The sequence below is a fragment of the Indicator indicator genome, chromosome 23, assembly GCF_027791375.1.
Source record: "Indicator indicator isolate 239-I01 chromosome 23, UM_Iind_1.1, whole genome shotgun sequence".
In the NCBI taxonomy this organism is placed as follows: Eukaryota; Metazoa; Chordata; class Aves; order Piciformes; family Indicatoridae; genus Indicator; species Indicator indicator.
This window is the reverse complement of record NC_072032.1, coordinates 252,862-268,360: the sequence shown is the minus strand read 5'-3', so window position 1 is coordinate 268,360 and position 15,499 is coordinate 252,862. Positions and strand designations below refer to the sequence as shown.

Sequence of the window (15,499 nt, the reverse complement as noted above, 5' to 3'; positions counted from 1 at the left end):
TGTTACTCGTGGTACGAATGTTTGTACTCAGACAGTGAAGTTAGTGATACAGAAATGCCCACAGTACTCTCACAAACGTGCTTCCATCAACAAAAACCATCACAGAGATACTAAATGCCAGTGCTAGCTGTACCATTCAAGTATATATCACCTGGCTGTTGGCTGCCACTGACTTTTGTTCTTTTCTTTCAACTTCAGGAAACTGAGTGTGAAACAGATAACAAATGCTCAGTATTTGGACAGTGTGGGGAATCCAGCTGCTAATGGACTGTACGACTTGGCTTTGGGCCCTCCACACTCCAGAGAAGTGTGTGCAACCTGTATGCAGAACTTCAGCAACTGCCCTGGGCATTTTGGCCACATAGAACTGCCATTGACTGTTTACAACCCTCTGTTCTTTGATGTATGTATGTTTCATTGTTGTCTTGCTGGTGAAATGGGTGATGGTGCTCAGGCTGCCCTAGAGTTTGTAGTCCTTGAAAACAGCAAAGGTGCCAAGATCTGTTTTCTTTCTTAAGTGTAATTAACAGCAAACACAGTAGAAGTTTGTCGTGCCACACTACAAATAGACTCCTTTGCAAAATTCATACTTTACTGCAGATATTTTACTCAGTGTTGATGAACAAGTGAGGGGGGATGCTGGTCACTAACTGTATGGCTGATGGGTCACATCTTTAATGGATGGTGCAGTTAAACTGATTGTTGTTTCTTTTAAACAACTCCTGCAAACTTACACCAGCAGCTGCCTACTTCTTGGATACCCAGAGCTTCTTTTTGCTCTGGATAGCTGTGTTGTACATTCTGTCCTGTTGATCCTCTTACTCCAGAGTAATTTTAGAAATGTGGATCAGTGTGGGCAGAACTCAACAACCTATCCAGTAATATGCTGAGGGACATAACCTGTGTGGCAAGTAAATAGGAAAAGTGTAAGTTTGGTGGCAGCAGAGTTAAAAATGCTGACTCCATCAAGAAATCCATCAAGACTTTTTCATTGCAAAAATGTAAAAGGTTGTCAAGAAGCTTTCTGGCATCTGGAAGTCAGACAAATGCTTCTCACAGCTTTTCAACTGTTACATTTAGATGGCTTGTGGGATCCAGAGCGGAGACCTGACTTGGTGAGCATCACGTGGGACAGGTGTCACAGGCTCGTTTAGAAAGTTCCTGGTCATAGACTGCACATTTCTCCTGAGTGCTTCCTGTGGGTGCTTTTTAAAAGGGTCATCTTCTAAATAGAAAATTATTTCTGGCCATAAGGGCAGAACTTGCCTTACTTTGGTCCTCTGAAAGTTAGGTTCGTAATATGATTGTACTTAGCTCCTTCTGGAGTTTGAGGAATGGCTGTGTGCAGAGGAGGATTCATTTAGGCTGTGACAGGAACCTGCACTGGGATGACTTTCCTTCCTGAAGTGTGGATCTCCCCATGATGCTGGCTCCTGCATAGGCTGTTAATTGAGACTAAAACCCTCGCTTTCGGATGACTGCAGTTAGATGAAGTCCATCCCACTTCTAATCTTGCCCCAGCTCCTTAAATTTGACTAAGAAATGAAATCACAGAATTGTCAGGGTTGGGAGGGACCTCAAGGATCATCTAGTTCCAACTGCCTGCATGGGCAGGGACACCTCACACTAGAGCAGGTTGCTCACAGCCACCTCCAGGGATGAGGCTTCCTCCACCTCCCTGGGCAACCTGTTCCGGTCTCTCCACCCTCATGGTGAAGAATTTCTTTCTGATGTCTAACGTAAATCTGCCGTCCTCTAGCTTGGATCCATTCCCCCCAGTCCTATCACTACCTGACACCCTAAAAAGTCCCTTCCCAGCTTTCTTGTGGCCCCCTTCAGATACTGGAAGGCCACAATAAGGTCTCCTCGAAGCCTTCTCTCCAGGCTGAACCACCCTCTCAGCCTGCCTCCATAGCAGAGCAGCTCCAGCAGAGGGCCTCGTGGCCCTTCTCTGGACACGTTGCAGCAGTAATTCTTGGCCTGCAGCTGATGTGTGCAGCTACAGCAAGTTGGGTGCACAGCTGTGCTGAAGCTTGAGGAGAGTGGTTGCATGAAGAGTCTAGATGGACACTGATAGTGCTTGTGACCAAAAGTTTGCATTTTACTGGTGCGGAGTTCTGGGTACCAGGTTGTCCTTTATGGGACAAGCTGCAGTCAGTCAGAGCACCTTGATCCCAGAGCTGCTGTGGAGGTGACAGATCTGACACCTACGGATCTGTTGTGGTTTAATGAGTGCACAGATTGCTCTCTTGCTCCAAAAGGGGTGACAGAATGATGCTGCCACAAATGGATGGGATGGTGATGGAGAGTTTAAATGGAAAGGCTATTCCCAAACTACAGTTACACAGTGGTGAGCACAGCAAAGCATATAAACCACACACAGTCTAGGCTTGACACATAAGCTCATTAAGCCAAGGCAGATACACCAAACCTTCCACCAAATCAGACCAAAACCCCACTACTCCTTTTCTCTCCCCACCTAGGGTTTACCATAAGCCCCAGTGCTCTTTCTCCCTCTTCCCCCTGCAACCCTGCACTGCTAGGCTGGTTTCAGGCTGACCAGGCCCAAACTGCCCCCTTTGTTTCTCTCTCCCAAGACCTCTCAAGGCCATATTACACTCCCCATGCCTAAGCAAAAACTACACACTAAAAACACCAGAAGATAAGAGAGGTGCCTCCCACAGGAGTAGAGGCGGAAGAAAGAGAAAGAAAATCACTTTGCAGCCAGCTGTATAGGGATGCAGGATTTATGGGAAGAAACACAAAGATCTCACCTTCCAGTACACCTCCTGGACACTTGAGTTCCTGGAGGTCTCAACTCTGTAGCTCTCTTGAAGGCACCTAGGCTCAGATGGCTGCAGTGGCCCAGAGGGAGATTTTGCAGATCACTCTTTACATGTGAGTTTGTGTGGCTGGAAGAGGTCTGTGGGGTTTTTGCAGCCCAATTCTTTATAGGTAACAATTAGTCTTGATTCTTAAATTATAGCAGAACTTTATTTGAGTCACAGAATGGCAGGGGTTGGAAAGGTCCTCTGGAGATGTAGTCCAGCACCCCACCAGAGCAGGGTCATGCAGAGCAGGTCACACAGGAACATGTCCAGGCAGGTTTTGAATGATTTTAGAGGTGGAGACTCCACCACCTCTCCGGGCAGACTGCTACAGTGCTCTACCACCCTCAAAGTAAAGAAGTTCCTCCTCATGTTTAGATGGAACTCTGATGTTCAAGTTTGTGTCTATTGTCCTGTCACTGGGCTCCACTGGAAAAAGCCTGGCACCCACCATCAGCACTGATGAGGTCCCCCCTCAGTCTTCTCTTCTCTGGGCTGAAAAGCCCCAAGTCCCTCAGCCTTTCTTCCTAAAAGAGATGTTCTAGTCCCCTAAACATCTTCATAGCCCTTTGCTATACTTCTCCAGCAGTTCATTGTCCTTGAACTTGGGAGCCCAGAACTGGACTCAGTACTCCAGACGTGGCCTCACCAGCCTTCTTGGCCACAAGAGCACATTGCTGGCTCATTGCCATCCTGTTGTCCACCAGCATTCCCAAGTCTTTTTCCACAGAGCTGCTTCCCAGCAGGTCCTCCGTCACCTGCACTGCTGCATGGTTGTCCCTCACCAGGTACAGGACCCTGCACTTGCCCTTTCTGATTTTCATAGGGTTCCTCTCTGCCCAGCTCTCAGTCTGTCCAGGCCACACTGCATGGCAGCACAGCCTGAGGGGCTCTCAGCTTCCCCTTCCAGTTTGGTGTCATCAGCAAACTGCCTGCAGGTCTGCTATGTGCCCTCATTCAGGCCATTGGTGAATACAGCAAACAGAATTGGCTCCAGCACTGACCCCTGGGTGACACTACTAGTTCTGGACCTCCAGATGGACTCTGGTGCCACTGACCATGGCCCTCTGAGCTCTGTACTTTAGCCAGTTCTCAACCACCCCCCCACTGCTCACTCATCTCACCCACACTTCCTGAGCTTGCCCATGAGGATGCTGGGGAGATGCTGAAGTCAAGGTAGACAACGTCCACTGCCCTCCCCTCATCTGGTTGTCCAGCCACGCCCTCCTGTCAGATCAGTCAGACAGTACCTTCCCTTGATGAGTCCATGCTGAGTACTTCTGATCACCTTCATCTCCTGCACATGCTTTGAGCGCACCCAAAACAAGCTGCTCCATCATCTCCAGGGGTGGAGGTGAGGCTGTAGTTACCTGGGTCTTCCTTCTTGCCCTTTTTGAAGACTGGAGTGACACTGGCTTTCCTTCAGTCCTGAGGCACCCCACCTTTCAAAGGTGATGGAGGGCAACCCAAGCAAGGACTCTGCCAGCCCACTGAGCACTCAGGTTCATTCCATCAGAACCCATGGACCTGTACATACCCAGTTTTATTTCATTGATTTCTAACTTCATCCTCCTCGACCAAGGGAGAGCCTCCCTTCCTCCAGGTTTTCTCTCTGCCCTCCAGGGACTGAGGTCCAGCCTTAGCAGTAAAGACTGAAGCCCTTCTTGTTATTTTTTATATCGTTTGCCAGATTTGATTCCAAGAGGGCCCTTGTGGCATCCCTACATAATCTGGCAGTGTTCCTCTATTCCTCTCAAGTGGACAGTTCCTTTTCCCATTTACTGTGGACTTCCTTCTTCCATTTGAGCTTTTCCAGCAGCCCCTTGCTCACCCCTGCAGTTCTCTTGCCTCCCATGCTTGATTTCTTACTCAGGGATGCACTGATCTTGAGCTTGGAGGAGGTGATGGATATTAAACCAGCCTTCTTTGCCTCTTTACATTCTAGAGCCCAGCCCCATGGGATTCTTCCAAGGAGGTCTCTGACTAGATCTGAGTTGACTCTCCTGAATTCCAGGGCTGCAACCCGACTTATTACTATGCTACTTCCTTACATGATCCTGAACTCCATCATCTCATGGTCACTGCAGCCAGGGCTGCCTCCAGCCTTCCCATCCCCAGCCTGATCTTTGTTCATTAGCACAAGGTCCAGCAGCACACCTGTCCTCATAGGGTCCTCCACCACCTGTGTCAGAAAGCTCTCATCCATGCATTGCAGGAACCTTCTGGACTGTTTGTGCCTCTCTGTGTTTTCTTTCCAGCAAGTATCTCAGCGTGGTTGAAGTCCCCCATGATAGTCAGGGCGTGTGACCCTGAGGCTGTTTGGAGCTCACTGATTTCCTGATCAGGTGGCCTGTAGTGAGCACTCACTGCAGTGTCACCCCAGCCACTTGCTTACTGTGCAAGCCAGGAAAATCTTCTTCACTGTGAGTGTGCTGGAGGCCTGGAGCAGGCTCCCCAGAGAGGTTGTGGAGTCTCCTTCTCTGGAGACTTTCCAACCCCACCTGGATGTGTTCTTTGTGCCCTGCCCTGGGTGCCCCTGCTCTGGCGGGGGGTTGGACTGGATGATTCAAGGTCTGTTCCAACCCCTAACGTTCTGTGGTTCTGTGAAATCTGACAGGATAGCTTTCTTCCCCTTTTCTCTCCAGAAACTATACCTTCTGATCCGAGGCTCTTGCTTGAACTGTCACATGCTGACCTGCACTCGAGCTGTGGTTCACCTGCTGCTAAGCCAGCTGAAGGTTCTGGAGAAGGGCTTGCTTCATGCTGTCCACGATCTGGAGGTTGTTCTGAACAGGGCAAGTACTGTGTGTTTCTCCATTCCTTTCTTAGTCGAGAGTCCTGCAACTAGAGCTGTGACAGTGGCTTTTATTCTGTTTCTTTCAGTTTTTAGAGCAGTGTGCAGATGCAACGAGCTCAGAAATCGAAGAAGAGTTGAATCGCCATGTTCAGGAAGCACTGGAGAGCCATCAGCTAAGGGATCAGTGCTCAAATGTGAGTACAGCTAGCACTTCTCAGGCTCTGACAGCACTTGTGCAGGAGAAAGTCTTCCCTTCACTGTGTAGTCTCTGGAGTTTTGAACTGTGTTATATTTAGAGGACTTTCTGGGTGAAATAAAGCTTAAGAAGGTATTATTTGTTGTTAGTATAACTGTGAGGTTTCACAAAATCCACTCAGTGTAGGGAATTGTTTGGGTGCTGTAAATATCACATAAATCCAGTCTGCTGCTGCTGGCACTGCAGGTCCTACAGGTTCTGGTAAGTCCCTGAAAGGTGCTGCAAAACTTTCTGGAGAACTCCTGGATCCAGCAGAACGGCAGAATTACTTCTAGTGGCATTTCTAGAGTGAGGGAATTGAGTTCTCATCTCCATTGAAATGCAGGGTGATGGACGTGGGTAACAAAAGGAAAACAGTGAAGAAGGTAATTAGAGGTCTGACATTTTAGAGCAGGTTTCTTTATAGGCCAAGTTTAATCCCTGAATCACTTCTTTGAAAAGCAGCCTTAACCACTTCTGATGAGCAAAGGAAGTGATTTTTCTCAATCTTCTGTCATCTTAAAACTATCATTAGAGGAAAGCTTAAAAAGCTTTAAAATTCATTATTGACTTGAGAAATATAGTCTATTTGTGAAATAAATTTCAAAAGGAGGGTGGTGATCCAGAATCCCAGAACACATCTGATTGGAAGAGACCTCCAAGCTCCTCCAGCCCAACCCTCCACCCAGCACTGCAGGCTCAGCATCAAACCATGGCCCTAAGCACCAGCTCCACAGGCTGCTGGAACACCCCCAGGGATGGGTACTGCAGCACTGCCCTGGGCAGCCTCTGCCAATGTCTGAGAACCCTTCCAGTTGAGAAAGATTTCCTGAGAGCCAGCCTGAGCCTCCCCTGCTGCGGCTTGGAACCACCTCCTCTGTTCCTGTCCCTTGCCACCAAGGAGCAGAGGCTGCCCCCTCCTCACTCCAACCTCTCTTCAGGGAGCTGCAGAGAGCAATGAGGTCTCCCTCAGCCTCCTCCTCTCCAGCCTGCACACCCCCAGCTCCATCAGCCCCTCCTCTAGCCCAGGGGCTCCAGTCCCTTCTCCAGCCTCATTGCCCTTCTCTGGACAGGCTCCAGCTCCTCAATGTCTTTCCTATGTGTTTTCAGCTATGTGGGAAGGTGATGAAGGAACACTATAGAACAAGACATGAATTAACTTCCTACAAGGATGTGTGTGCATTGATTCATAGAGTCATGGAATGGGTTGGGTTGGAAAGGGCCATAAAGCTCATCCAGTTCCAACACCCTGCTACAGGTAGAGACACCTCCCCCCAGCCCAGGCTGCTCAAGGCCTCATCCAGCCTGGCCTTGAACACCTCAGGGATGCGGCATCCACAATCTCCCTCGGCAACCTGTTGCAGTGATTTATATTAGCACTGTTTGTGTTGCTAGCTCCTGTTTATTGTGGAGTGTTTAAGGAATTCTTCATATCAAATGCTTGGATTTATTTTTATTATTTTCATTATTTTTAAGTCCTTTGTTGTTTTGTTGTTTCCTCTGTCAGGTCAAAAATGTTTGTGATTGTAGGAATAAACTGATAGCAGAGTTCTGGAAAACACACATGAGTTCAAAGAAATGCCCATACTGCAAGTAAGTTTGACTACCCGAGGAGGAAAATAGCTGGTGCAAAGCTCAGCACTGTGAGTGTTGTACTGACTGTACTCTCTGCCTCTCCTGGCTTTCCTCTTTTCCCTTGAAGATCCAGGAGATCCTTGGTGCGGAAGGAGCACAACAGCAAGCTGACAGTGACCTACCCCTCTGCAGTCTACTCCAAGGCAGGGGAGAAAGGCCTGGATGAGCCTGCAGGTACAGTATTGCTCCAAGACTGGGCACTGGGCTTCCTGTATCAAAAGCACAGATTCCTAGCAGTGACAGTGCCCTTGGGACTCATTTACAGTAAGTGTCACTAAACCAGTAAGGCCAGCAGTGAGGGAGGACATAAACCTGTAAGGTCAGCAGTAGGGAGAATCTGACCTCATCAGCTTTCTGTGTTTCTGAGCCTTGGGTGCTCCTGCAGCTCTCAAGATCCAAGTGCCAAAGTGTCTCCTGCCAGCTCTAATGTGACTGGGGCACTCTGGTTCTGGCAGGAGATGATCTTCTGCTAGATTTCAAAACAGACCAGATAAAAATCTGTCATGGGAGGAAGGTGGCAACCTTACTTTAGGAAGAAAATCAGGTGATGCTAACTCTAGCAGAATTTCCTCTGAAAGAGGGAAAGAAAGTGGCTCACACTTGCCAGGCTCAGTGAACATTGTGTCTGAATCACTTCAAGCTTTCTTTTTCCCTCTTGTATCCTTGGACCTTCACACAGCCAGGTGAAACTGGAGCTGCTTGGTATTGAAGTTCAAAAGATTCATGTAGAGATCTTGCTCTCTTTGCTAATCTGTGCTTTAAATACTAGACTAAACCTGGAGTTCTGGCTGAGGAAGCACAGTGTCAGGGCTGGGTTCGGCAGCAGGAAGGGCAGGACCTGCTCCAGCCCCTCAATGTCCTTCCTGCAGTGAGGGCCCAGAGCTGAACACAGCACTCGAGGTGTGGCCTCCCCAGTGCTGAGCACAGGGGGATGGTCACCTCCTGTCCCTACTGCCCACCCTGCTTCTGATGCCAGCCAGGAGGCCTTTGGCTTTCTTGGCCCCCTGGGCACTGCTGACTCATGGGCAGTGAGTGCCAACCAACACCCCCAGGTCCCTCTCCGAGCTGCAGCTTTCCAGCCACACATCCCCAAGTCTGTAGCTCCCCATGGGGTTGTTGTGACCCAGGTGCCTGACCTGGCACTTGGCCTTGCTGAACTTCACACAATGAGCCTTGGCTCATGGCTCTCACCGGTCTGGATCCTACTGCAAAGCTTCCATACCCTCTAGCAGGTGGACACAGCCACCGAGCCTGGTGTCATCTGCAGACTTACTGAGAGTGCCTCCATGTCCTCATCCAGATCATGGATAAAGAAAGAGGACAGACCCTAGCACTGAGCCCTGGGAGACACCACTGGTGCCATTAGTCACAGAGATGGCTTCCTTTTTTAATACTGAGATGGTTTTTACTTCAGTTGTTTCATATCCCCACAGCAAACATGTTCATGATACCTTTGTGTGGATGTCAGTCAGTGTATTTCAGATGTGTTTTCATTCCTTCTCTGAGCTGGGAGCACTTACTATAAGCAAAAATAAAATTCAAAGTAACCTTTGGTGATATTTTTTAAACACTTTTTTTTACTTCTCAAGAAAAGAAAATTACTCTCCCTTTTTGTTTCTCAGCTCTTGATGATAGCCAGCTAGGGAAGAGAGGCTACCTGACACCCATCACTGCCAAGCAGTACATCATGGCTCTGTGGAAGAATGAAGGTAAGGAGCAACATTACTTTGATTTCTGTATCATTTACTGGACAGTCTGCAAACATTGCCCTCTGGACTCCTCAAATCTTGGCCTTTGGCCTAAAGGGCTCCAGGCTAGCAGGCAGATGTGACTGGAGAGCTGGTGGGAGGTGAGTGCAGAGAGCTGGATTCAATGAGTGGTTTGATCAGACTGGGATTTGTTCTCAGACCGGGGCTCCCCACAGTGGATTTGGTGTTCATATGGTGCTGCATCTAATGTTTCCCACAGATCCTTTGATTACAGACTGGGAATGTGTCCAGTGGTCTCCTGAGCTCCCTGCAGGCTGCCTCTGTCTGCAGTTGCCAGCAGAAACCAAAGCAATTTGATGTGTGGGTCACAGCTGGCATCTGGGAGCTGTTTCTTCCTGCTGTTGTGCTTTTTCCCCTTGCTGTACTCCATGTTTCTGTTGGGAGTTGTTTCTAAAAACATCATCTGTGTGACCAAAAGGGACACCAGTGATTCTCTGTGCCTGAATGGTTTGGTTTTAACAAGCTCCCTGGTATTTCACTTAGTAGATGCTTTTGACTTGCCCAGGAGGGTCTGTGGGTTTGGATTCCCCAGCTGCAGCACTGCTCAGGCCTTTGTCTCTTCTGATGTGTCTTTTCAGGTTTCTTTTTGCGTTACCTCTTCCCTGGGATGGATCCCCAGGAGAATTCAGGATTCAGTCCAGACATGTTTTTTTTAGATCTACTTGTGGTTCCACCTTCAAGGTAAAATTGTGTCCCCCCAAAATCTGTGGCAACCCTGAGGCTTAGTGCATGCTGTTCACAGGGGTCAGAGATGCAGACACCTGCAGTGCCAACACTGCTCTGCTGAAATGGCACTGCAGTCTTTACATAACTAACAAAAATCACAGCAGCAACTGCTGCTAAGTTTATTTATTAGTTGGTAAAAGACTGAAATACTAATTATTAAAACAATTGTGTTTTGTATCAGTATTGGAAATCATTACAGAGCACTACCTGCCTGCTGCTGGTAGAGCTGCTTGTGAAGAATCATTCCTCTGTTAGCACTGTCCCAGTTTCACATGTGACTTGTTAAGGGCTCACTGCTAGTTTCTGGGGATTATTTTTGCTTCAGTGAACAATTAGAGTCACAGAATGGTTTGGGTTGGAACGGACCTTCAAGATCATCCAGTTCCAACTCCCTGTCTTGAGCAGGGACACCTTCTACCAGACCAGGTTGCTCAAGGCTTCATCCAGCCTGGCTTTGAATGCTGCTGGGGTTCCACAACTTCTCTGGGCAACCTGGTGGAACACTGGAACAGGTTGCCCAGGGAGGTGGTTGAGGCTCCATCCATGGAGATATTCAAGGTGAGGTTCAACAGGGCTCTGGGCAACCTGATCTAGTGGATCTCTGCTTATTGCAGGCGGGTTGGGACTAGAAGACCTTTGGAGGTCAGTTCCAACCCAAACCATTCTATGATTCTGTGATTCCATTCCAGAGCCACAGCATCCTCCTGGGGAAGAGTTTCTTCCTAATGCCTAATGTAAATCTCCCTTCTTCCAGTTGGAAGCCATCACTCCTCATCCCGTCCCCACATGCTTTTGAAAAAGGCCCCTCTCCAGCCATCCTGTAGCCACCCTAGCTCTGTAGGCCCTAGTAGGATGGGGGCTGTGTTGCATGGTGTTTGCCACGCTGCTGTGGGTGCTGCCCCTGAAGAGGCTGTGCCGGTCTGTGCTGCAGGTACCGGCCTGTGAACCGGCTGGGGGACCGCCTGTTCACCAACGGCCAGACCGTCAACCTGCTGGCCGTCATGAGGGACGCCAAGCTGATACAGAAGCTCCTGGTGTTCATGGCCAAAGAGAAGTGCCAGCCATTGAAGCTCCCAGAGGAGATACAAACAGTAAGAGCTTCTGGGGGGCTGACTCTGCTTGCTGGATGCATGGCTCAGGTGCAGTGAGGCTCCTGTTAAACCTGTCCTGCCTGCACTGTTGGAGGTGTTCGCATAGGGTTTTGATGTTACCCATGCCTCTTCCACTCATCCATCTGGTGCAAAGGGAAAAACATCTTACACACACTCCTTTGAACTGGTTTTTGTGTTAGATGACTGTATGTGAGACATAAAGGGCTCCTCTTACTGCGGAACAAAACATGTACAGCACAAACAGTTCACCACCAGCCTTCATCCTGGCTTGGATCAGAACCAGGATGGGCAGCAGGGACAGGAGGTGACCATCTCCCTGTGCTCAGCACTGGGAGGCCACACCTTGAGGCCACACCTGTGTTCAACTTTGGGCCCTCACTGCAGGAAGGACATTGAGGGGCTAGAGCCTGACCAGAGAAGGGCCTGGAGTCCCTGGGCTAGAGGAGCTGGGGGAGCTGGGAGACTGAGGGAGCTGGGGGTGTGCAGGATGGAGAAGAGGAGGCTGAGGGAGACCTCATTGCTCTCTGCAGCTCCCTGAAGGGAGGTTGGAGTGAGGAGGAGGCAGCCTCTGCTCCTTGGGGGCAAGGGACAGGAGCAGAGGAGATGGTTCCAAGCTGCAGCAGGGGAGGCTCAGGCTGGCTCTCAGGAAATCTTTCTGCACTGGAAGGGTTCTCAGACATTGGCAGAGGCTGCCCAGGGCAGTGCTGCAGTCCCCATCCCTGGGGGTGTTCCAACAGCCTGTGGAACTGGTGCTTAGGGCCATTGTTTGGTGCTGAGCCTGGAGTGCTGGGTGGAGGGTTGGGCTGGAGGAGCTTGGAGGTCTCTCCGAGTCAGATCTATTCTGTGATTTTGTAGCATCTCAGTTAAAATTGATGCAGGGTCAGAAAAGCTACTTCGTCTTTTAAGCCAAGTAGAGCCAGTTGTGATCATGGTTGGTTTTGATCATTAATATCTAAATAGAATTTAAACATTACCAAATCACATTGGTTAGTATCAGTGCTTGTTTGCTCCCAACCAGCTCCCATGGGCACATGAGTGGTATGGCACCGTGCCTCTTCTCATCATTAATAAGCTGCGTTATTGAGGGTTCTTTGATACTGGACTTAGCTTCATCTGAGCTTAGGTACAGCTGGAGTGTCAAACCCTTTTCATAGAATCCTCGAATGGCTCAGGTTGGAAGGGACCTCAGAGGCATCTGCTGCAACCTCCCCATCATGGGCAGGGACACCTCTCAACTAGTCCTCATCCAACCTGGCCTTGAACAACCCCAGGCAGGAAAGCAATAGCTTTCCTGGCCAGCCTGTTCTAAAGTCTCACCACTGAAGAACTTCTTCCTAAGCTCCAGTCTAACCCTGCTCTGCCTCAGCTTCAAACCGTTCCCCCTTGGCCTGCTCTGGACACCCTCATGAAAAACCCCCTCTGCAGCCTTCCTGGAGAACCCCTTCAGTTATTAGAAGGCAGCTCTAAGGTCCCCCCTGGAGTCTTCTCTCCAGGCTGAACATCCCCAGCTCCCTCAGTCTGTCCTCACAGCAGAGCTGCTCCAGCCCTTGCACCATCTTTGTGGCTTCCTCTGGACTCACTCCAGCAGCTCTGTGTCCTTCTCATGCTGGGGACACCAGAACTGGAAGCAGGATTGGAGGTGAGGTCTCAGTGGAGCAGAGCTCAGGGGCAGAATCTCCTCTCTTGCCCTGCTGCCCACACTCCTCTGGCTGCAGCCCAGCGCACAGCTGCCTGCTGGGCTGCAGGAGGGCACTGCTGGCTTTGAGAATGTTCTTCTTTTCTCAGAACTTAGCCACTAGGTGACCTTCTTTAAACATCTTGGTGGTGGGACAGAAGGTTCCTGAGTTTGGGATGGGAGTGAGACACTGACTTTAGACTGGAATCAGAGGGCTGTTGTGTTTGCATTTACATCGTTTTTTGTCTAAGAAGACTTTGTGGTAGCTCAGGGATTTGTAGCCTGTGTGAGTGACAGGCTGAGCAGTGACATCTCCTTTGGAAAGAGGAATGTCCCTTACCCTCTGGCACATGCAGCAGGCCTGTCTGAGGCACTGGGCTGTAATCATTTGGGAGTTAGCTTCACATTGTCAATCCTCTCAGTTTTTTAACCAAACTGGTGTCTTTAATGGGGTGCAGAAGAGTGGCCAGTGTTGATTTGCTGTTCAGCCCTGCAGTTTTAGCCTAGCAGGCAGCAGGGGTTGCATCAGGCCAAGTTTCTAACTCCTGTTTCTGTAGGAGGCAGGAGAGAACGATGAAGCTCTGGACCGTTCTATCCTGACGACAGTTCCAGGCCAGACTCTTGCAGATAAGCTGTACAACGCTTGGATTCGTCTTCAGAGCCACGTCAACATCGTGTTTGACAGCGACATGGACAAACTGGCGACAGAGAAGTACCCTGGCATTCGTCAGGTGGGTAGCAGGCAGGGCCTGAGGGGCTCTGGGCTTCGTGGCACAGCGAGGAGGAACTGCGGGAATAAGGAAAAGGTGCAGTCTTTGTGGGCAGTGTGAGGGCACTCTGATGGTGTCAGCACTGGCAGGTCTGGAGCAGCCTGGCTGTGGCTGCAGGCTCTGCCATGCTAACCTTGCCCCTCTGTGTCTGAAGCTGCTGGAGAAGAAGGAGGGACTGTTCCGCAAGCACATGATGGGCAAGCGCGTGGACTTCGCCGCCCGCTCCGTCATCTGCCCCGACATGTACATTGGCACCAACGAGATTGGCATCCCCATGGTGAGCACAAACACAGGAGGGCTTCCTTCTGCTGCGGCTGAGGCCTGAACTCCACTGACACACTTCCACCTACCTAGCTAAATGTGGAGATTTTCTGGCTCAGTGGGACTCTCTCCTCCCCAGTGTGTCATAGCTGTGTGCTACTGCTGTAGTAATAAGTACAGAGCAGGAGGTTGTCGCTGGTGTGCTGAGCACCACATCTGGGAGCCAGTACCAAAAAAAGCTGCCCTTGCTTCCTGGGGTTATGAACTGTGCATGAGCAGATCCTATTTCCCCTGTGCAGTGCATGCTGGAGGAGCTCTGGCAGCCGTTCAGGAAAGGCCACAGTCATGTCACCAACTTCATTCACCCTCAGTAGTTTTTACCCACACAGAGATGACACCTGGCCTGGACTTGAGCTTTTCATGTTACCATATTTCCTGCTTGCCTGTCTGCAGATTTGGGGCTGGGGATACCCCGCTTTTTCTCTGTATTTTTGGGGTATTTGCAGAACCTAAAATCATCCTTTCTTCTTTTCCAATGCCAACTGAGTTTTCCTTTTTGGCTGCAGTAGAAAATGGTAAAAAGGTGGTGTTCCTGTTCTATGGTAGGGGGTTTGAAAACAGAAATGTGTTTGTTTGTCATGGCATTAAGTTGAGGGGCAGATGCATCCAAGAGCTTAAAGTCCTTTCTGCTGGCCTTGTATCAGTTACCACCTGACACTGCTTCCTCAGCAACCCAATACTACTTCAAGGCAAAGCTGAACAAGGTGTTAACTTCTCACCTCTTTTCCCTCCTGTTTAGGTGTTTGCTACCAAACTGACTTACCCTCAGCCAGTCGCCCCCTGGAATGTCAAAGAGCTGAGGCAGGCTGTTATCAACGGCCCAAAGGCTCACCCTGGGGCCTCCATGGTCATCAGTGAAGATGGATCTCGCACGGTGCTGAGCGCCACCAGCCTGACCCAACGGGAAGCCATAGCTAAGCAGCTCCTCACTCCTTCTTCAGGTGCTCCCCAGTCAGGCCTGAAGATTGTAAGTGTGACAGAGGGCTTGTCAGAGCCCCCCTACCCCTCTGCTAGTTTAGTTTAAGTGGTAACACTGCTGACCTTGCTGCTGATTGCAGTGGGCCTGCTGGCAGAGCCTCCAAGGGCAGGGCTACCTTGGCTTTTGGTAGGTGGCTGAGGAAAAGAGAGGAGTGTGGTAGGGAGACAAGCTTGGTACTTCATCAGATACTACTCACCCCACTTCTCCATCCCCAGTTTTACTCCTTTAACAGGCAGTGCTGACATCCTGCCAAGATGCAGAGCAGGCTTTCTTTTGCAGCTGGCTGTTCTTGGGAGGTCTTTACAGCATGGAGTATAAAATGCTGCAGTCAGCCCTGCCTTCCCACCTCAGCAAATGCTGCTGGGGTTCTTTCCTCTCCTTTTGAAGTATAACAGATGTTCTGCTGTAGTTTCTGAGTGGCAGTTCAGAGAGCTGCAGTTCAGTGTCCTTGAAGGACAGGTGCAGCACCAGCAGGTGATGTGGGGTGCCCATGGGTGTATGTGCAGCAGAGTGCCCTGCCCCGTGTGTGCTCTGCAGCCAGGGGGGAGTGCTCTGTGTGTCAGCACTGACTGCTACAGCCTGGGGGCTATCTTCCCATCACCATCTTGGTTTACAACTTACAGATCAAGAAGTGAGCACACTGCTGCCCGTC

The 15,499-nt window shown here is 49.9% G+C and overlaps 1 protein-coding gene across 1 annotated transcript in view; it reads left to right on the top strand.

Moving 5' to 3' along the window:
* The window catches only part of POLR1A (RNA polymerase I subunit A), a 43,493-nt gene that overhangs the window by 995 nt on the left and 26,999 nt on the right, over nt 1-15,499 (top strand). The window contains exons 2-12 of the mRNA XM_054391513.1: nt 199-403; nt 5,474-5,623; nt 5,712-5,819; nt 7,368-7,453; nt 7,563-7,669; nt 9,118-9,204; nt 9,843-9,945; nt 10,922-11,081; nt 13,335-13,508; nt 13,702-13,824; nt 14,608-14,835. Of these exons, the coding sequence (XP_054247488.1) occupies nt 199-403; nt 5,474-5,623; nt 5,712-5,819; nt 7,368-7,453; nt 7,563-7,669; nt 9,118-9,204; nt 9,843-9,945; nt 10,922-11,081; nt 13,335-13,508; nt 13,702-13,824; nt 14,608-14,835 (1,531 nt within the window). The remainder of the gene's footprint in view (nt 1-198; nt 404-5,473; nt 5,624-5,711; nt 5,820-7,367; nt 7,454-7,562; nt 7,670-9,117; nt 9,205-9,842; nt 9,946-10,921; nt 11,082-13,334; nt 13,509-13,701; nt 13,825-14,607; nt 14,836-15,499) is intronic.